Raw genomic sequence first — 23,748 nt, 5'->3', positions numbered from 1 at the left:
AGGTGGCTTCTTGCTGGAAGAGCCGCACAGAGACATGCCTGGGGCGGAGCGAAGTTTCCAGGACTGCGGGCGGATTCTCTGGGAGAGGCAGCCTAAGGAGAGTCGCCTGCAGAGGGTGAGGCTCCCAGGCCCAGGAGATAGGTCCGGGCCCCGGGGAACGCTGCAGAGGAAGACAGCCCAGCCCAGGCGATAGTTGTAGATTGAGGGGAACCTCTAGGAGGGCAACTGACCAGCGAGACGTCCCCGCTGAGTGAGTCTTCCCTGCTGGGAGAGGTTTTTTCACAGGGACGGTAAAACCAGAGACACAGGCACAAACAGGCCTTGCCTCAGCCCACAGCCTAGTTCCCCATTGGATGACCATTGGTCAACAAGTGGAGGCACCTCCGCCCACTAGCAGGGAATATATGCCACCTGAGGGTCACAACCCCTAGAGAGGCAGCTTCTTCGTGCAGCTCTGCATTATCAACTTCCTCCAAGACTTCAGGCTACTGAAGGATAAGAGGGGATATACTAGCAATCTTCAGGGACATTATAAGTTGATAGAGGAAATCTGCAATATCTTAATGACCCACTGATTCCTGAACAATAAGAGAAAACAAGGGAAGAAAATGCCCCAAACAAATCTAGATGTTACATCAATAAAATCCAACGACAGCATGGCAGAAGAAATGACAGAAAGGGAGTTCAGAATGTACATAATTAAAATGATCAGAGAAGCAAACGATGAGATGAAAGAGCAAATGCAGGCATTGAATGATGAGATGAAAGAGCAAATGCAGGCATTGAATGATCGCACCAATCAACAGTTAACAGAGCAAATTCAGGAAGCAAAAGATCATTTCAATAAAGAGTTAGAGATATTGAAAAAAAACCAAACAGAAATCCTTGAAATGAAGGAAACAATAAACCAAATTAAGAACTCCATAGAAAGCATAACCAATAGGATAGAACACCTGGAAGACAGAACCTCAGATATTGAAGACAAAATATTTAACCTCGAAAACAAAGTTGAACAAACAGAGAAGATGGTAAGAAATCATGAACAGAATCTGCAAGAACTATGGGATATCATGAAAAGGCCAAATTTGAGAATTATTGGGATTGAGGAAGGCTTAGAGAAACAAACCAAAGGAATGAACAATCTATTCAATGAAATAATATCAGAAAATTTCCCAAATCTGAAGAATGAAATGGAAAATCAAGTCCAAGAGGCTTATAGGACTCCAAATACACAAAATTACAACAGACCCACACCAAGGCACATTATAATGAAAACACCTAACATACAAAATAAAGACAGAATTTTAAAGGCTGTGAGAGAAAAGAACCAAATTACATTCAGGGGGAAACCAATACGGATATCAGCAGATTTTTCAATCCAGACCCTAAAAGCTAGAAGGGCCTGGAACAACATTTTTCAAGCTCTGAAAGAAAATGGATGCCAACCAAGAATCTTATACCCAGCAAAACTTACCTTCAAATTTGACGATGAAATAAAATCTTTCCATGATAAACAAAAGCTAAAAGAATTTACAAAAAGAAAGCCAGCATTACAGAACATTCTCAGCAAAATATTTCATGAGGAAGAGATAAAAAAACAAAGAAGCAAATAAGCAATTAGAATTATCCTAAAGGAACTGTCAAATAAAGGAAACACCAAGATGTGTCAAAAAAGAAATAAATAAATAAATAAAATTGTAAATATGAACCAAATGACCGGGAATACAAATCATATCTCAATAATAACCCTGAATGTTAATGGCCTGAATTCATCAATCAAAAGACATAGACTGGCAGATTAGATTAAAAAGAAAGATCCAACAATATGTTGCCTGCAAGAGACTCACCTCATAGAAAGAGATACCCACAGACTAAAGGTGAAAGGATGGGGAAAAACATACCATGCACATGGACTCAGCAAAAAACCTGGAGTATCCATCCTCATTTCAGATAATGTGGACTTCAAGCCAATGTTAGTCAGAAGGGATAAGGAAGGACATTTCATACTGCTTAAGGGAAGCATAAATCAGCAAGATATAACAATCATAAACATCTATGCCCCAAACAGTGGCTCATCCTTGTATGTTAAACAAATCCTTCTCAATTTTAGAAACCAAATAGACCATAACACAATAATACTTGGTGATTTTAACATGCCTCTCTCACCACTGGACAGATCTTCCAAACAAAAATTGAACAAAGAAACCATAGATCTCAATAACACAATCAATAATTTAGACTTAACAGACATTTATAGAATATACCATCCAACGAAGAGCAAATACACTTTCTTCTCAGCAGCACATGGATCCTTCTCTAAAATAGACCATATATTATGCCACAAAGCTAATGTCAGCAAATACAAGAAGATAGAGACACTACCTTGTATTCTATCAGATCATAATGGATTGAAGTTAGAAATAAATGAAAGAGTAAAAAACAGAAACTACTCCAACACCTGGAGATTAAACAATATGCTATTATATGATGAATGGATAACAGAAGATATTAGGAAGGAAATTAAAAAATTCTTAGAGGTAAACAAGAACAAAGAAACATCATATCAAAATCTCTGGGACACTATGAAAGCGGTACTTAGAGGAAGATTTATTTCATGGAGCGCATTTAATAAAAGAAGTAAAACTCAAAAAATAAACGACCTAACACTACAGCTCAAAGCCCTAGAAAAAGAAGAACAGACCAACACCAAAAGTAGTAGAAGACAGGAAATAGTTAAACTGAGAGCTGAAATCAACGAAATTGAAACGAAAGAAACAATACAAAAAATTGACAAAATAAATAGTTGGTTCTTCGAAAAAATAAACAAAATTGATAAACCTTTAGCCACACTAACAAAGAGAAGACGAGAGAAAACCCAAATCACTAAAATTTGGAATGAACAAGGAAATATCACAACAGACACGACTGAAATACAAAACATAGTTAGAAGCTATTTTGAAAATCTATACTCCAACAAAATAGAAAAGTTCAAAGACATCAACAGGTTTCTAGAGACATATGAATTGCCTAAACTGAACGAGGAGGACATAGACAATTTAAATAGACCAATTTCAAGTAATGAAATAGAAGAAGTCATCAAAAGCCTACCAACAAAGAAAAGTCCAGGACCAGATGGGTTCTCAGCCGAGTTCTACTAAACTTTTAAAGAAGAGCTCATTCCAATACTTCTCAAAGTATTCCATAAAATAGAAGAGGAGGGAACCCTCCCAAACTCATTCTATGAAGCCAATATTACCCTGATACCTAAACCAGACAGAGACACATCGAGGAAAGAAAATTTCAGACCAATATCCTTAATGAACATCGACGCAAAAATTCTCAACAAAATTTTAGCAAATCACATACAAAAACATATTAAAAAGATAGTGCACCATGATCAAGTGGGTTTCATCCCAGGGATGCAAGGTTGGTTCAACATCAGGAAATCAATAAATGTCATTCACCATATCAATAGACTTAAAGTCAAGAATCACATGATTATTTCGATAGATGCAGAAAAAGCATTTGATAAAATACAGCACCCCTTCATGCTCAAAAAACTAGAAAAAATAGGGATAGTGGGAATATTCCTTAACACTGTAAAGGCCATCTACGCTAAGCCCATGGCTAATATTATTCTAAATGGTGAAAAACTGAAAGCATTCCCTCTAAAAACTGGAACAAGGCAGGGATGCCCTCTTTCACCACTTCTATTCAATATCGTCCTTGAAACTCTAGCCAGAGCAATTAGACAGACCAAAGAAATTAAAGGGATACGAATAGGAAAAGAAGAACTCAAACTATCCCTATTTGCTGATGATATGATTGTATACTTAGAGGAACCAGGAAATTCCACCAGAAAACTTTTAGATCTCATAAGTGAATTCAGTAAAGTAGCGGGATATAAGATCTATGCACATAAATCTAAGGCATTTCTATACATGAGCGATGAATCTTCAGAAAGAGAAATTAGGAAAACTACCCCATTCACAATAGCATGGAAAAAAATAAAATACTTGGGAATCAATCTCACAAAAGAGGTGAAAGACCTCTACAATGAGAACTACAGAACACTAAAGAAAGAAATTAAAGAAAACCTTAGAAGATGGAAAGATCTCCCATGTTCTTGGATAGGAAGAATTAATATTGTCAAAATGGCCATACTACCAAAAGTGCTATACAGATTCAATGCAATTCCAATTAAAATCCCAATGATGTACCTTACAGAAATAGAGCAAGCAATTATGAAATTCATCTGGAAGAATAAAAAACCCAGAATAGCTAAAGCAATCCTTGGCAGAAAGAGTGAAGCAGGGGGTATCGCAATACCAGATCTTCAACTCTACTACAAAGCAATAGTAACAAAAACGGTATGGTATTGGTACCGAAATAGAAAGGTGGATCAATGGTACAGAATAGAGGCATGGACGCAAACCCAAATAAATACAATTTTCTCATACTAGACAAAGGGGCCAAAAATATGCAATGGAGAAAAGATAGCCTCTTCAACAAATGGTGCTGGGAGAATTGGAAATCCATATGCAACACAATGAAACTAAACCCATATCTCTCACCATGCACGAAACTAAACTCAAAATGGATTAAGGACCTCGGAATCAGACCAGAGACCTTGCATCTTATAGAAGAAAAAGTAGGTCCAGAGCTTCAACATGTCGGCTTAGGACCAGACTTCCTCAACAGGACTCCCATAGCACAAGAAATAAAAGCAAGAATCAATAACTGGGATAGATTCAAACTAAAAAGCTTTCTCTCAGCAAAGGAAACTATCAGCAATGCGAAGAAAGAGCCTACAGAGTGGGAGAAAATTTTTGCCAATCATACTTCAGATAGAGCACTAATCTCCAGAATCTATAAAGAACTCAAAAAACTCTACACCAAGAATGCAAATAATCCAATCAACAAATGGGCTAAGGAAATGGATAGACACTTCACAGAAGAAGATATACAAGCAATCAACAAACATATGGAAAAATGTTCAACATCTCTAGTAATAAGAGAAATGCAAATCAAAACCACCCTAAGATTCCATCTCACCCCAATTAGAATGGCGATTATCAAGAATACAAGCAACAACAGGTGTTGGCGAGGATGTGGGGAGAAAGGTACACTCATACATTGCTGGTGGGGCTGCAAATTAGTGCAGCCACTCTGGAAAGCAGTATGGAGACTCCTTAGAAAACTTGGAATGGAACCACCATTTGACCCAGCTATACCACACCTTGGCCTATACCCAAAGGACTTAAAATCAGCATATTACAGAGATACAGCCACATCAATGTTCATAGCTGCTCAGTTCACAATAGCCAGATTGTGGACCAACCTAGATGTCCTTCAATTGATGAATGGATAAAGAAAATGTGGTATATATATACAATGGAATATTACTCAGCCATAAAGAATGATAAAATTATGGCATTTGCAGGCAAATGGATGAAACTGGAGAATATCATGCTAAGTGAGATAAGCCAATCTCAAAAAACCAAAGGAAGAATGATATCGCTAATAAGTGGATGAGGACACATAATGGGGGGTGGGAAGAGTTAGTGTTAGTGTTAGAGTTAGGTTTAGGGAGGGGGGCAAGAATGGAGGAAGGAAGGACTGTATAGAGGAAAAAGAGGGGTGGGGGGAAGGGAAAAAATAACAGAATGAATCAAACAACATTACCCTATGTAAATTTATGATTACACAAATGGTATGCCTTTACGCCATGTACAAACAGAGAAACAACATGTATCCCATTTGTGTACAATAATAAAAATAAATAAATAAATAAAATTTAAAAAATAAAAAATAAAAAAAATAAATAAAAGGGATGAGTTGCTTTAGAACTTACTACAGTATTTTTCTTATTCTTTGTTACCAACAAAATTAAGTTCCTAATCAAGTTGTCAGTTGATCATTAAAAATAACACTTGTAATAACAGATCAACATATTATTTTGGGCATATAACTTAGACTGGAAAGAACTGATCACTGCTATATCCAAACTCCTCACAGTGCTGTGGTTTTAGCTCAGTGGTAGAGCGCTTGCCTCACACATATGAGGCACTTGTTCAACCCTCAGCACCACATAAAAGTAAATAAATAAAATATAAGTATTGTACTAAAAATATTTTTTAAAAACTGCTTACATTCTAGCAATAATTAATATTCAACTAGAGAATATTAATAAGAGTATGCTTTCTGGGCACAGTGAAATTAAACTAGAAATCAACAACAAAAAGATTAATAAGAATACTGGACAATTAACAAGAATACTAGAGAATATTAATAAGTTGATATTAGTTAATATTCAACTGGGACAAATTAGACTCATTAAAAGGTATGTTTCCACAAAATATTAGTTATCAAAATTTGTACATATTGATGTTCATTAAATAACAGTGCACTATGGTAAAGAGAAAAATGTTTTGGCATTTAGTCATTTTTTGTTACATAAAAAATATTATGAAAATAAAACTTCCAAGTGTAAAAATATATTAAGATAAAATTATAAACAATTTGATACAGATTTGAGGAGACAATAACAAATTTTGTAGCAATTAGGAACTTTTTATCCACTTTCAAAATAGAGTGGAAAACAAGTTAGTAGGATATTTTGCTTTCATTCAAAAGAGTTTAACCAAAACTTCTTTTAAATGTCAAGATATACACTGGAAATGTCATCCTTTGCAACTATTTGTACATATCAGGAAAACTTCTATATAGAAACCTAAAAAAATGTGCAAAGGTATGCATATTTGTAAAATCCTTTTAGAAAATAAATGTTTAGTACATAAGACTTTTTTTTTTAATATAGGGCCTTTGTTTTAATCATCATTGTATCTCCAGTGCCAGAAACAGTATACAGTACACTAGGTACTCAATAAATATTTGACAAATGAACAAATGAATGGTTAGTTTTAAATTAAACATTGTCTTCTTAATTAGTGTTAAGCCCTGATTAAATATTTTCTGCATTCTTTTAACACATCTCATCTGCCAGTGTGCCCATAAGTCAAGTCATTTCTAACAGATTTATTTAAATGAGGTAGTTTAAATATTCTCTAACTGGGCATTAGAATACACATAAGTCAATAGGTAACATAATTTAGACAGAAGAAATTAAAACTTGAAGTGACCTATTTTGGTTAAGTTATATGATTTGAAAAAGAGAATTAAGGGATTAGAAATGAAGCTCAGTGGAAGAACACATGCTCAGCATGCATACTGGCCTAGGTTTAATCCTCACTACCCAAAGGGAGGGAAATAGCTAATAATATTGGATACTCTTCATGAAAACTATCAGGTTGACTAGAATGAATTAATGAAAGTACAAATGTTATAACACTGAGCATTTAATTGCACTTGATTATAATAGACAATGCAAAAAAATGGCTGCACATAACTCAAATTAACCTAAATTAATGTATGTTTAAAAACTGTCACACAAAATACTATTACCAGTAAGCTGTTATATATTTTATTCAGACATGAAAAGTATAGACTTGAAATTTTAAAATTCTGAAAAGAATTCAAATGATAAATCTTTCAAATGAAACTAATTTAAACCACATTTAGTAACAATTCTTGATTGGTATAATTCTTACTTCAAGGGATTTCCCAAAGACTTATAGGAAAATAACTCCTATGTTTAATAATTAATAGTGCCTTTTATATAATGCTTAATCTTATACAAACCCCCTTGGACATTACTTATTTCAGTGGACAGCTGTTGTGTTTTACCTGTCCAATATCCTTTATTTTGACATTAGAATTCCTCTGTCCAATGGAGAACCCATCCCATTTGGCCTGAATAAGGTTTATGATACTCATCCCAACTGTAACATTTACCCCCAAACCAAAACTCCCAGAGGTTACTCAACCCTGCACAAATCTAGGCAGAATATCCCAACCTCTGTCCAAAAGGACTGTTTCAGAGATGGACATGTAATCCAAGTTTGGCCAATTGAATTCTGTCCAGGATTTTTGTCAATACTGGCAAGAAAAGATGCTTTCTTGAAACTCACTGTGAAATGTTTCATTGTCTGTAGATAATGACAGTCTTGGGCTATCACTAAGGCTATCATTACAACTTGAAAAAAGCATGCTAGACAATGAAACTAACAGAGCAAAAAGTAAGTCCAATAAATGGAGTGTGTAGAGACAACAGAAAGGGAGAGACAGCCCAATGCCTAAAGATGTCATGTGAACATCCTGCATCCAGCCTAGCCTAACCATAGGACACAATGCTGATGTACATCAATTGTTAGGTTCTTCCAAGTTCGTTCTGTCACTTAAAATCAAATGACTGTTGATTAACATAGCAATTCTTATAAAGACAGGCATAGCAAGTGTAATAATCCTGTCTTACAAATGAAGCTATACTCTCAGAAAGGAATATAAGGTGTTCTAACCCTGAGTATATTCTGAAAATGTTCTAATCAAAATAATATTATCATTTAAAAAATTTCACCCAGTTAAGTAGTGAAATAATTCCTTGATCAATCATTGTACAGCACATTTTCATTTTTCTTTAAGTATTAGTTTATAGTGAATCTTTGTATTTTTTTTTTAATTCCTATACAATTTTCCCAATTATACCCTCTAGAACAGTATGTTTTCCTGGGACAAACACCAGAACCTTTTTATTCTTTCTTCAATGTTTAAGGGAATAAAAGTTTTACCATGGATAACTTTGTTTTCTTTTGCATTGATAATTTCTTTGACTTTGTAGTTTTTTTGCAGTGCTGGGAACCAAACCCAAGGCCTTAAAAGTGCTAGGCAAGTACTCTACCACTGAGCCACACCCAGCCCTATATTGCTAATTCCTTAGAATTTTTATACAACTGACAGTTCTTATTTAATTCTTCACTAGGCCATAAGAAATTCAGATATTCTCCTCAGATGTTATAAGATTTTTAACAGTTTTAAAATTGTTCTCAATTTCATATGTCAGGTACCTATAATAGCTCTTTTCATTAAATGTGCTTTTGATGCTCTCATTCCCCTCCAGATTGGACAGTATGGATTCTGTTCAAGAACATACACAATTTTAAAACATTCAGTTTCAATTCTGTGAAACATACAATGCAATGATTTGTAGCATCAAATTAAATTGAGTCTCTGAATACCTTCGTATTGAGTCCTAACATAATAAACTACAACTTAACTTAGTAAACTAGTTGAAACCATAATTTAATATACTTTTATAATAATCGAATCTTAGCCAGTCACAGTCGATCACAGTTGCCAACTGATCAGACCATGGGCAAATAAGGCAAACACTGAGATATAATCAAGTTCTTTCTGGACTGCATTTGTTTCCTGTCCATAAGTGTTGCTTGCCCACATTGCTGAGTGAACCTCTCTAAACTTTTTCTGGTTCTAGAACTATCTGATTTGCCAATCATTCTTTGCTCAGTTAAACTCTGTTAAATTTGATTTGTATGAAGTTTTAATAAGCTTTGACAAAGAAGTTGGTTTAATTCATGGTTTCTCAAATATGGCACTATTGACACTTTGGTTGGATACTTCTTTACTGTGATGGTATTATGGTTTAGATATTAGGTGGTCCGAAAGCTCATGTGTAAGACAAGGCAAGAAAGTTTAGAGGTGAAATGACTGGGTTATGAGAACCTTAACGTAGTCTGTGCATTAATCCTCTCATAAGGTTAACGGGGTGGCAACTATAAGCACGTAAGTCATGGCGAGAGAAAGTGGGTCATTGGGGGCATGTCTTTGGGGGCATTTATTTTGTCCTAGAGAGTGGAGCTGTTTCTCTCTGCTTCCTGGTGCCATGTTCCCAGCTACTTTCTTCCACCACACTCTTCTGCCAAGATGCCCTGCTTCATCTTTGGCCCACAGCAATGGAATTGGCCATCTTCCTGAACCATGAGGGTCAAATAAACTCTTCCTCCTCTAAAATTGTTCTTGTCAGGCCTTTTGGTCAGAGCAGCAAAAAACTTCACTAAAACAGAGCAGCTATTCTGTGTATTGTAGAATATTTGGCAGTATCACTGGCCTCCACCCACCAAATGACAGTAGCACCCCACCTTCCTGGTTCTGAAGTTCAAAAACCATCTCCAGACATTGCTAAATGTTCCCTGGAGGAGGGGAATCACCTTGAGTTACAAACCAATGGTTCAGTGGCACTGTATTTTAATACACAAAACAGAGACCCAAGAGAAAACTGTGTTTCTACTTGGTCTATGTGTTCCTGATATGGGTCTTCTAATGATTTATAAGTTTACAACTCTTCTGGGATTTTTCTGCTAAATTCTTTAATATACAACACTATCAAAAGATCCTCAGAGTCAAAATATCCTCTTGCAGGGTCAAAATCGTTAATAATTTCCCAAGGTTCAATACCAAGTAAATATAGAACTAAGACCTAAACCAAAGTATAGTTCTTTTCCCTTTAGTTCTTTTCAGTTCAAGCCAGAGTTCTATATTTTCCCTCCCTAGAGTCATTTATTACTATTTATATTATAGCCCAAGGATACAATCCCAAAATCATAAAAATGTATATAAATAGACATTTATTTCACTGCTTACATATTTTAAAATAGACAATCTAAATATCCAAGATTGAGAAACTGGTAAGATAAATTATGTGGCCAAATATATTAACTTAGTCTGCCACTGCACCCATGTGGATACTACCATACTGTGACTCCCCATCTACTAATACATGGCAGTCTCCATCTTGGGATACTGCAGCAGCCTCCATATCCCCCTCCATGTAGTAGCATCCACCTTAGGACTGGAGACAGGGCCTAGAGACAGCCACCTGCCACAGCACCACCCACCACAGAGTTACATCACCAAACAGGCTGCCCACTGCCAACGCATAGCCCACCCTCATGGTTCCATCTCCGAAAGTGGTTGCCTCCATCTTGAGACACCTTTGCTGCCATCTTGGGTTACCTCCACTGCCACCATTGCCATCTTTAGTTGGGGCAGCGTACATCTTGGGACACTGGCCAGAGACTAGAAGCCCAATATCAAAGTACCTAAGGTTAGCCTCTGCTGCTACCACCAACTAAGGATGTGGCCTTTCATCTATGGATAACAGCCAGGTCTTGAAAGAATATCACCAAGGTCCCTATAGGCTTGGTTACATCTGAGGTATCCTGCTAGGTGTGCTAAGAGCCACCATCTTGCTGCAGAGTCAGGAGAGAGCCTTGCAAGGGGTTGGTAGGTTGGAAGAGGGTATGAGGGCATCTTGATCCTGGCTTGTCCAGCCCACAAGCACAGTACCCACCAGGAGCCCAGGGACAACTCAAATGGCACTTGCTGGGACCCGACATCAGCCTGGCCCATGACTTCCTCCACAAAAAGACATCCACCAATTACCTGTTAACATGGAACAGGTAATCAACAGGGCCCTGTGGCTCCTCAATCCCATCTCCCAACCACATCTCAGTCAACAATCTGGTCCAGCACTTACAACTACATGGCTGGCCTAAAGCTCTCAATGCCTGGTACTGATATGCCCAACATAGAACAATTTTTCTTTGATGGGTGCACAGATCCTAGTGCTCAGCCCCCAGGCCCTCCAGGGAGAGAGGGTCCTGATTGGGAAGTTGGAAGTGCGGGGGCGGGAGAGATGCAATTTAGAGACTAAATTAGAGATCAGGAATTGTTGGGTCCACAAGTGAGATATGAGGCTCCTGCATCCCATGAATAGACCCTAACGGAGAGTCCTGGGGTACAGTCTTCCAGTGGAACTGGCAATTGCTATACTCCACCTGCAGGAATCCCGCTAATCGTCCCACCTTAGTAAGTTTCACCATCCTGGGGGAAGAGTTAACAGCAAACTCCAAACAACCCCACCTATCAGATGAGATGGGAAGCAGAGAAGATACTGAACTCCAACAGAAACAATTGTTCAATTTTCCTTCAAGACTCTTTTCTTTTTCTTTCCTCCCCCATTTTTCCTTTTTTCATTGCCTGCTCTCACATCCCCAGCAATTTTTTTTTTTTTTTTTTTTTTTTTTTTTTTTTTTTTGCGGTGCTGGGGATTGAACCCAGGGCCTTGTGCTTGCAAGGCAAACACTCTACCAACTGAGCTATCTCCCCAGGCCCCCAGCATTTTTTAAATTAAGTACTTTTCACGCGTCAGGCTACTGAGGACTGGAAGGTTTGAATAGTATATTACAGTTTGTAGATTCTTTTATCTTTTTATATTTTTTCTTTCTTTTTTAACTTGCTCTATTTTCCTCTTACTTATCTGTTTCCTCGGAGTCTCTTTCTCTCTTTTATCCTGCTAACAAACCAACTTCTTTTGATTCCTCTTTCACTATTCCTATGATCTAACACCTCTATATTCTCACCTCCTACCTCATTCACATCACATCCTACACCCCTTCCCCATTATCTCTTTGTCCACCATTAGAAATTGTAGACCACAATGAAAACCTATTGTTTATGTTATAGATAATAATCAAACACATCGTCTCCATTTATTATGACAACACTGTTAATGTCTTCATAGGGGCTATTTGGTTTAAGGCTGCATATTATTTGCCTTGGGTGCTGTTAATATTGCTTTCACCCCTAAAGTATTGGAAACCTGCAGGCACATTATAAATCTATAGCGGGGGAGGTGGATCTGCACTGCTAGAGGGGAAGATACACAAACAACATGAAAAAACAAGGGAAGAAAATGCCCCAAGCAAACCAAGATGCTATATTAATAGAATCCACTGACAGCACGGTAAAAGAAATGTCAGAAAAAGAGTCCAGAATGTACATAATTAAAATGATTCACAAAGTAAAGGATGATATAAGAGAGCAAATGCAGCCAACAAAAGAGTACTTAAATAAAGAGTTTAAAGAGTAAATGCAGGAAGCAAAAAATCATTTCCATAAAGAGATGGAGATTCTGGAGAAAGAAAAAAGACAAACAGAGATCCTTGAAATTAAGGTAACAATAAACCAAATTAAAAATTCAACAGAAAGCATCACCAACAGAATAGATCACTTGAAAGAAAATGAGGACAATGAGGACAAAATATTTAATCTTGAAAATAAACTTGACCACACAGAGAAAATGGTAAGAACTCATGAAAAGAACCTCCAAGAATTATGGGATAACATGAAAAGGTTAAATTTTAAAAATTATTGGGATTGAGGAAGACAGAGAGATACAAACCAAAGGAATGAACAATCTATTCGATGAAATAATATCAGAAAATTTCCCAAAACTGAAGAATGAAATGGAAAATCAAATACAAGAGGCTTACATGACACCAAATGTACAAAATTACAACAGATCCATACCAAAGCACATTATAATGAAAATGCACAACATACAAAATAAAGATAGAATTTAAAGGCTGTATCAGATTACATATTTGGGGAAACCAATATGGATGCCAGCAGATTTCTCAACCCAGACCCTAAAAGCTAGGAGGTCCTGCAACAACATATTTCAAGTTCTGAAAGAACATGGATGCCAACCAAGATATACCCAGCAAAACTTACCTTCAGATTTTAGGACAAAATAAAAACTTTTCATGATAAAAGTTAAAAGAATTTACAAATAGAAATCCCACACTACAGAACATTCTCAGCAAAATATTCCACAAGGAGGAAATGAAAAATAACAATACAAGTCAGCAAAGGGAAGAACTACACTAAAGGAAAAGCCAATCAAAGGAGAAACCAAGTCAGGTTAAAAACCAAATATAAGTCAAAATGACCAGGAATACAAATCATATCTCAAAAATAACCCTGAATGTTAATAGCTTAAACTCATTAATCAAAAGACATAGAGTGGCAGGTTGGATTTTAAAAAAAGATCCAATAATATGCTGCCTTCAAGAGATTCATTTCATAAGAAAAGACATCCACAGACTGAAGGCAAAAGGATGGGAAAAAACATATGCGCACAAACTGCATAAACAAGCAGGGGTTTCCATCCTCATATCGAATAAAGTGGACTTCAAGCCAAAATTAGTCAGAAGGGATAAAGAAGAACATTACATACTGCTTAAGGGAATCATACATCAATAAGACATAACAATTGTAAATATTTATGCCCCAAACAATGGAGCATCTATGTACTTCAAACAAACCCTTCTCAATTTCAGGAATCAAATAGACCACAACGCAATAATACTGGGTGACTTTAACACACCTCTCTCACCACTAGGTAGAGCTTCCAAACAAAAATTGAACAAAGAAACTAAAGAATTCAATAATACAATCAGTAATTTAGACTTTACAAACACATATAGAATATTCCACCCATCAATGAGCGATTACACATTTTTCTCAGCAGCACATGGATCCTTCTCTAAAATAAACTGTATGCTATACCACAATGCAACTCTTAGCAAATATTTTAAAAAGAGATGCCACCCTGCATTCTATCAGATCATAATGGAATGAAATTAGAAATCAGTGGTAAAATAAAACACAGAAACTACTCCAGCACCTGGAGACTATAATACTCTATTGAAGAATGCATGGATAGCAGGAAACATCAGGGAGGGGATAAAAAAAATTCTTAGAGGTAAATGAGAACACTGATACAATATATCAAAATCTCTGGGATACTATGAAAGCAGTACTAAGAGTAAAGTTCATTGCATTGAGTTCATTCATTAAAAGAATAAAAAGTCAACAAATAAAAGACCTACCATGACATCTCAAAGTCCTAAAAAAAAAAAAAACAGATCAACACCAAAAGTAGTAGAAGACAGGAAGTAATTAAAATCAAAGGTGAAATCAATGAAATTGAAACAAAAGAAACAATTCAAAAAACTGACAAAAAGTTGGTTCTTTGAAAAAGTAAATAAAACAGATAATCCCTTAGTCATACTAACAAAGAGAGGGAGAAAGGAGAAAACAAAATTACTAAAATTCATGATGAAAAAGGAAATACTATGACAGACACCATTGAAATACATAACATAGTTAGAAGCTAATTTGAAAATCTACACTCCAACAAAATAGAAAATCTCAAAGACACTGACAAAGTTCTAGAGACATATGATCTACCCAAATTCAATCAGGAGACATACATGATTTAAACAGAATAATTTCAAGTAATGAAACAGAAAACACCATCAAAAGCCTACCAATTAAGAAAAGTCCAGGACCAGATGGATTCTCAGATGATGAATTCTATAAGATCTTTGAAGACAAATACTCCACCAAGTATTTCATGAAATAGAAAAGGAGGGAACCCTTCCAAACTCATTCTATGAAGCTATTATCACACTGATACCAAAACCAGACAGACACATCAAGGAAAGAAAATTTCAGACCAATATCCCTGATGAACATATATGCAAAAATTCTTTTAAAAATTCTGGCAAATTGCATAAAAAAATATTAAAAATATAGTGCACCATGATCAAGTGGGGTTCATCCCAGGGATGCAAGGTTGAGTGAACATACAGAAATCAATAAATGCAATGCATCACATTAATAGACTTAAAGAAAAGAATCATATGATCATCTCCATAGATGCAGAAAAGGCATTTGACAAAAATACAGCACCCCTTCATGCTCAAAACTCTAGAAAAAATGGGGATAAGTAGGAACACACCTCAACATTATAAAAGCTATCTATGCTAAGCCCAGGGCCAACATCATTCTAAATGGAGAAAAATTAAAAGCATTTGCTCTAAAAGCTGGAACAAGACAGGGATTACCCTCTTTTATCACTTCTATACAACACAGTCCTTGAAACGCTAGACAAACAAAAGAAATTAAAGGGATACAAACAGGAAAAGAAGAGCTCAAACTATCACTATTTGCTGATGACATGATTCTATATTTAGAGAATCCAAAATATTCCACCAGAAAACTTCTAGAACAAATGAATTCAGCAATTAGCAGCATAAAAAATCAACACCCATAAATCTAATGCAATTCTATTTATAAGGGATGAGTCCTTATATGGATCTGTTGTCATTTTGCATATAGAGAAATTAGGAAAACTATCCCATTCAAAATAGTCTCAAAAAAAAAAATGAAATACTTGGGAATCAATCTAACAAAAGAGGTGAAAGATCTCTACAATGAAAACTACAGAACACTAAAGAAAGAAATTAAACAAAACTTTAGAGATGGAAAGATTCCCCGTGTTCTTGGAAATCAGAATTTATATTGTCAAAATGACTGTACTACCAAAAGTGTGATACAGATTCAACGCAATTCCAATTAAAATTCCAAGTTCTATCCTCATAGAAATACAGAAAGCAATCATGACATGATTTGGAAAAAAATAAGAGACCCACAATATCAAAAGCAATCCTTAGCAAGAAGAGTTAGGCAGGAGGCATCACAATACCAGACCTTAAATTATACTACAGAGCTAAATAACAAAAACAGCATGGTATTTGTACCAAACTAGACAGGTAGACCAATAGTACAGAATAGAGAACAGAGACAGACCTACATAAATAGAGTTACCTCATACTAGACAAAGGTGCCAAAAACATATAATGGAGAAAAGATTAGCCTCTTTAACAACTGGTATTGAGAAAACTGGAAATCCACATGCAGCAAAATGAAATTAAACCCCTCTCTCTCACTCTGCACAAAACTCAACTCAAAATGGATCAAGGACCTAGGAATTAGACCAGAGACCCTACACCAAATAGAAGAAAATGTGGGCCCAAATCTTCATCATGCTGGCTTAGGATCTGGCTTCCTTAACAAGACTCCTAAAGTACAAGAAATAAAATCAAGAATCAATAAATGGGATGGATTCAAACTAAAAAGATTTTTTTTTCTCAGCAAAGGAAACAATCAATAATGTGAAGAGAAAGCCTACAGAGTGGGAAAAAAATCTTTCCCACATGCACCTCACATAGAGCACTAATCTCCAGGATTTATAAACAACTCAAACAGTTTAACACCAAAAAAACAAATAAGCCAATCAATAAATGGACTAAGGAACTGAGCAGACACTTCACAGAAGAAGATACACAATTGATCAACAAATGTTGATATCAAGTAATCAGAGAAACACTAAACAAAACTAAGATTTCATCTCACTGCAATTAGAATGACAATTATCAAGACTATAAGCAACAATAAGTGTTGGTGAGGATGTAGGGAGAAAGGTACACTTACACATTGCTGGTAGGATTGCAAATTGGTCAACCACTCTGGAAAACAGTATGGAGATTCCTTAGAAAACTTGGAATGGTCCCATCATTTGACCCAGTTATCCCACTCCTCAGTTTATACCCAAAGGACTTAAAATCAGTACACTACAGTGATGCAGTCATATCAATGTTTATAGCAGCTCAATTCACAATAGCTAAACTAGGGAACCAACCCAGATGCCCTTCAATAGATGAATGGATAAAGAAACTATGGTATATATACATAATAAAATATTACTCAGCCTTAAAGAATAATAAAATCATGGCATTTGCAGGTAAATGGATGGAGTTGGAGAATATCATGCTAAGCGAGATAAGCCAATCCCCAAAAAACCAAAGGTTAAATGTTTTCTCTGATACGTGGATACTGATACATAACAGGGATATAGGGGGTGTAAGGGAAGAATGGAGGAACTCTGGACTGGGCAGAGGGGAATGAGGTGGTGGGGGAGGAAAGATGGTGGAATGAGATGGACATCATTACCCTTTGTACATGTATGATTGCACAAATGGTGTGACTCTACATCATAGACAACCAGAGAAATGAATAGTTGTACTCCATTTGTGTACCATGAATCAAAATGTATTTTGCTGTCATGTGTAACTAAATAGAACAAATAAAAAATAACAAAATAAATATATATTAACTTAATAATTCCTATTGTAGTTGTTATTGTTGTTGTTTTGGGTTTGTTTGTTTGTTTGTTTGTTTGTTTTTCCCAGTGCTGGCAATTGAACCCAGGGTCTTGTGCTTGCAAGGTAAGCACTCTACTGAGCTATATTCCCAGCCCAATAATTCCTATTGTAAATGATCACACATGGCAATATTATGTTGATATATTCACAACAATGTGACAAATTATAAAACACATATCCCACTTTTTAAAAGATGTTTTTGCATAAATATTTTATCTATTATAGTGAGATAGATAAAATCTGATAGAATAGCAAAAAGTTGACAATTATAAATTTGAGTGAGAGGACTGTTTAGGGAATTTGTATTTTTCAGTTTTCTATAATTAATATAGATCGCTTGTGCAAAAGTATTTTAGAGTATTCCTATAAATATTTAATTCATACAAAGAAGTCATAAAGAAAAAGCAGTGAATCTCTTAATATTGGTATTGAAGGAGAATACTAAATGTCATAATTGATTTACATAGTTACTTTTCTGATTTTATCTCTAGTACATCTGAATCCATTTAACTGAACCAACTTAACTGGCCCTATGTGTAAAAGCAGTATAATACTCTTTATTAAAAACTGTGCAGTAGACAACCTTGTTAACTAACTTCTGTTTCTAAAACCAAGAGATACTACTACAAAATGAACTGTAAAGAAATAAAGAATATACAAATTATAGACACACTATCTGAAAAGCAGTGGCTTTGGGTTTTTGTGTTGTTTTGATTTTCTTTTTAATGTAAATGACCTTTCTTCCTTTTTATCAGACTTAGTGAAGTTTCTGTCTTGAAAGCCAACAAAGCAATCACAGCTTCTCATACAGGTTCTCTGATCTTTAACCTAGTAAGCCACTGAATGCTTATTAAGTACAAAGTGTTGGCAGGCACCAAAGGAACATAATGATAAATAAGACAGAGTCCAGGGGAAACAAGAGAAGTTTATAATCTGTTGTTTATGTACTTTATTGCTTTTTTTTTTTTTTCAAACTACTAAAGACACAATGTCTTTAGAGAGGAGTTGGTGAGTTATTGATCACATGTATTAGTGCAGCTCAGAGACTCTTTTCATTATAAACATGAAACCATTATGGCCTACTGCTTTTTTTTTTTTTTTTTTTTTTTTTTTCATTTATCAGTATATGACCTCTGTTACCAAGTGGGTCATTCCAACCTGGAAGGCCTTGGGCTAATGTGTCAGGGTAGCCAACACAGAAGGTAGCCTTCTGTTTCCCTGGCTTGAAAGTTTTCTTACTTGAGCCCAGACCTCTGGTAAGTTTATAACTGATCCACATGCCTTAAACCTTCAGCATTACTAATCTTTGCAGCAGCAAGGAAAATTAGGTCAACATAATGTACTTCTTGTGTTCTGACTCTGCCAGAGTCAATGACTGAGTCTAAGAAGTTAAACTGTTATTCACAACATGTCCATGACCTTGTATTTGAACCAAAGTCTATACGTGGAATTGTTGGACATAACACAAATTTTGGAGGGCACATATCACCATCTATATAATTCAGACCTAAAATTTATATCCACAGGTGCTTCTGATATTTTTACAATCAACAAATATTATTCAGGTACAGAGAGTAAATTTTATTTTTTAAAAAGTTGTTGTCAATTAACTCTCCTCCATCTGTCTATCCAAATAGTTCTGATAGTTCTGACCTAAAAGGAACTGTTTCATTTCTTCTAAAGCCATTGAAGCAGAATAACTTTCACCTGGCTAAGAGTGTATAATATTAATAATATATGGATTGTATTGACAAATTGAATCTTCACAACAACCCTATCAGATAAACTCTTCTTAACCTCATCTTACAGTTAAAATTAGAACACAAGTAACCTACCTTCAAGTCCTCATGACTAGATAGTGCAGAGTAGATTCCAACCAAGATTGCTTAGCTCCAAAACCCAAGGTATAGGTTATGCTACATGTCTGCCCTTGATCTCTGCCTTTAGGACAGAGGAGCAACAAACAAACAAATAGCATAAAGAATCAGAACAAAACAAACATTCTAGACACCACAACTGGGAAAAGGTAAAATTTGAATTTCAGTTCTAGGGAAAGTATTTGTTCAATGAATGAATGAATGAAAGGAGGGTAAAAATGGCTTATTTCTTGAGAAGAAAAAGTATTAGGTGAAGACAGAAGGCAAGAGAAACAATGAAACCTACAATTTCATAGTGAAAACCTCCATCATTCTAAGCAACAATGACATTTACAAAATCTTGCCTAGAAATCACTTTGACATTGAAGATAGCAACATACATCTAATCTATTGCCTTAATCATCACAAACACTCAAACTCCAATACAAAACAAAAAGGACTCCTGAAACCACCTCAGGTAGAGACCCCCCCCAAAAAAAGCTGAGTTTAGAAATCACAGCATGTAACTCTAGTGTAGTCACTAGTTGTGTGATCACACCACATACAAACACACACACACACACACACACACACACTTCAACTGAACTCAACCACTTCAATCGTAAAGCCAAAGGTTTTGACTAAATTAACCTGTGACTTTCAGCTCTAAGAAAATGTGGAACTTTGAAAGACTAATGCAAATCTTCAAAAGATGTGTAGATAGATATAACACTGTAAACTACAGGTTCTATGATCAGAATGTTTGCTTCTACTCAGTTTGAAGCCCTGCCTGGAATATCACAGAGCCTGGCTTCCAGGCCCAGGCCTAGGCTCTTTGGCACCTAGAGGGCAAGGTCAATTCCAGCTTTCAAACCCCACCCCGCAAGGCTGCTGCATTAACCTCTACATGTACTCTAATTCAAATCAGATTTTAGGGGTAAATGCGCCAGGGGAGGAGAAGAAAGTACTGTTCCAGGTCATTAGGAACTTTAGTCCAGACACTCAAGTTACAGAATGAAGCCCAGAGAGTGCAAGCGCTTTGCTCCACATTACGCAGCACTTAGCAGCGAGATCGGGAAGAGAACTTAGATCTCGTGGCAACCCCGGCAGCAAGCGCTCCTGCCGAGTGCGGCGAGGCAGCAGCAAGCAGAGGCCGGAACCCAGGGCAGGCTGCAGGGAGCACGGCGGGGGCGCCTGGGTTACCTGTGTCTGCCCCCGCCCCAGCGTGCAGTAGTCTGACCTCCGGCCGCTGCCCATCGCTGCCCGGCCTGCCCCGCACCACCTGCCGCAGGAGCAGTCGCACGCGCCGGGAGGCTGAGGCCCCGCGGCCGCCAGGCGCTCCGAGGAGCAGAAGGCGGGATTGCATGGGGTCGGGGTTCTGCCAAGGACGTCTAGGGGTCCGAGGCTCAACCGCGTCCCGGGACAACAGCGAGAAGCGGCCCGGCTAGGGGGACAGGAAGCGGCACCACGCCGAGTCCGCCGGAAACTCGTTCCCCCGGCGCGGTCGGCTCAGCCTTCCCGGCCCGGCCCCCGGGGGCGGAGAGAGCCCGCTAAGCGCGAGCCCGAGGAGCCTGCCTGGATTCGCTGGCTCGTCTCGCGCGTTCACCTCGCCTCCACAGCGACTGCATACCTGGTTTCTCCAGGCCTGCCTCCAGTCGTTGCCCTGTTGCCCCATAAACTCTGGGGAGCTCAGAAAATACTAAAGGGTTTTAGGAGCATCGAAATTCAGATAACTTGCACTGGCTTCCTTTCTTGGTTAGTGGCTCAGTCTTTCTGTAATGCACTTTACCCCTGTGCTGCTTCAGATCCTTTTTGAATTGAGAAAACATGCATGAGATTATAGGAACATTCATCTATCTTGATTCATTGTAACCATACCAGTGTTTCCATACAGTAACTGAAAACCTTAATCTTTGGAGGTTTTGTTTTTTCTGTTTCTATATGTTTTATTATTACTTCCTAAAATTCAAGTGGAAAATTTACATTTCTGTGGTATATACTCCTTAAACTATCAGAAAGTATCCAAATCAAGCACTTTTCAGTCATGCAGCAATATTAGAGTTATATAAACATACTTGTGTCTCTAGTAAGAGAAAAGTAGGGCACTGGCTAAGGCAGCCTACTCTTCATACATTCCAAAAGCAAAAAAGGCCCTACCACAAAGCAGACAAAGCCTAATGTAATTATTCTACATCACCAAGATGTCAGGAGTGACTTGATCAAAGCAAAAAGTTTCTATCAAATTCTACAGACAAAAGTCAAACAAAGAGAGGAGGCCTCACTTTGAGCTAAAGACCTTGCTAATCCTAGAGCTACCACTCTCTTTAAATACATTTTAAGAACCTATGTCACAAGCACATAACTCTATAATAGATGCCAAGAAGAAAGTGATTGAGATGAGGCTGTAAAATAGAAGCTGGGCTAGGTAAAGAAGGCTTTATGTATCCTGCTCAAGGACTGGGACTTGAGGAAATAAGGCTGGCATAGGTTTCCAACCTAGTTAGGGAGACAGTGAAAATAAAGGTGATAAATACTTAATGTATTACAACATGATTTCATGAATATCTTACTTATTCTTCACAACCATCCTAGGAGTCTGCTGGGGAGATATGACATAAATGTAGGACACAAGCGTATAAAATGCTTGACTCACTTTGAGCATGTACTATGTGCCAAGGATTGTGCTAAGCACTTTAATGAATTATTTCACACAATAATGCTTTTATTGAGGTACTGTTATCCCCCCTTACAGATGAAGAAACTGAGGCTGAAAGGGTTAAATACACTTGGTCAAGACATCTATATTTATTGTCAGTGGAACCCAGTACACACCTGAAAGAATGGAGGGGAAAAAATCTAAGGCAGTCAGCACAATGATTGATATAAGCACTAAGAGATTTGGGAGTTAACGGGGAGACAGTGAGGTGATCAATATGGGTTAGAGCACCCAGTCATTCAACCACATTTATTGAACAATTGCATAAACAGTACCTTGCTAGATACTGTGAAATAATGGGCTCACATGAAGCATACAAGACAGACATACAAATAAAAAATTACACAATACAGTGAGACATGTAGAAGATTTAGGCTCAAGGTCTTCTAAGGCACAGTGTCACACCTAGGAAAGGTCAGTGAGGCTTTACAGAGTAGTCGATGTTTGAGATGGTTCTTAAAGGATATACACGAGTAGATCAACTGGACAACTTGTCCCTCAGATGAATTCAATTGAAGGATTTGCTCCTGGATATTTGTAATAAAATATACTAAAACCAGGGTCTCACGAAACTGCCAAGACCATCCTTGAACTTGGAATCTGCTCAACCTTTCAAGTAGCAGAGATTACAGGCATATGCCACCGTGCCCAGTCATCACCATATACCCTTGTATTATGTTCATTTATTACTTTATTCAAGTGAGTTACTTGTTTTTATTTTTTAAATTAAATTTATTTATCAGTATACTTAAAAACATAAAAATTTTACATATCAGTGGGGTACCACATGATATTTTGATACATGCACAGCTATTGATTTTTAAAAGTGAGAAGGAATAAGTCTATGTGCATTAACTTGAAATGACATCTAGGACTTTTTTTTGTTTGTTTGTTTGTTTTTTTGCGGTACTGGGGATCGAACTAAGGGCCTTGTGTCTGCGAGGCAAGCACTCTACCAGCTGAGCTATCTCCCCAGCCCTAGGACATATTATTAAGTTGTCAAAGCAAGCTGCAGAGTACTGTTCATGATAGAACTAATAGTAAGAGCAGAACAATAAGAATAGGCATAATAGTAAAAGGAAAAGAAATGTACAGTCCCCTTCCATGCCTGTGTTGATATGTGTTATGTAAGTGTGCAAACCAGCGTGAAGGATCATGTACAAGTGTGTTATGGTTACCTCAGCAGGGTGAATGATGGCATAAGAAAATTTATATTAAATTACAAAAGTAACACATTTGTTGTAATAAATGCAGGTTCAAACAAGTGCCTATTTTTTCTGTAATTTAAAAAAGAAGGAAAAGAAGCCACTGTGTCAATGGGTGGTACACCCCTTGTCTAACAGCA

The 23,748-nt window shown here is 36.9% G+C and overlaps 1 protein-coding gene across 2 annotated transcripts in view; it reads right to left on the bottom strand.

Moving 5' to 3' along the window:
• Vwa8 (von Willebrand factor A domain containing 8) overlaps positions 1–21,156 on the bottom strand; it is a 461,451-nt gene extending 440,295 nt beyond the window's left edge. For both annotated transcript variants that reach the window (XR_007108713.1, XM_047552395.1), the window contains exon 1: positions 20,891–21,156. Coding sequence is in view for 1 of the 2 variants with exons in the window: in XM_047552395.1 (XP_047408351.1) it covers positions 20,891–21,053 (163 nt within the window). In the remaining variant the exon portion in view is untranslated. The remainder of the gene's footprint in view (positions 1–20,890) is intronic.
• Positions 21,157–23,748: the final 2,592 nt, after the last annotated feature.

Source organism: Sciurus carolinensis, chromosome 5 (assembly GCF_902686445.1).
Source record: "Sciurus carolinensis chromosome 5, mSciCar1.2, whole genome shotgun sequence".
Classification (NCBI taxonomy): Eukaryota; Metazoa; Chordata; class Mammalia; order Rodentia; family Sciuridae; genus Sciurus; species Sciurus carolinensis.
The sequence above is the reverse complement of the archived record's forward strand: the minus strand, read 5'-3'. Positions and strand labels throughout refer to the sequence as shown.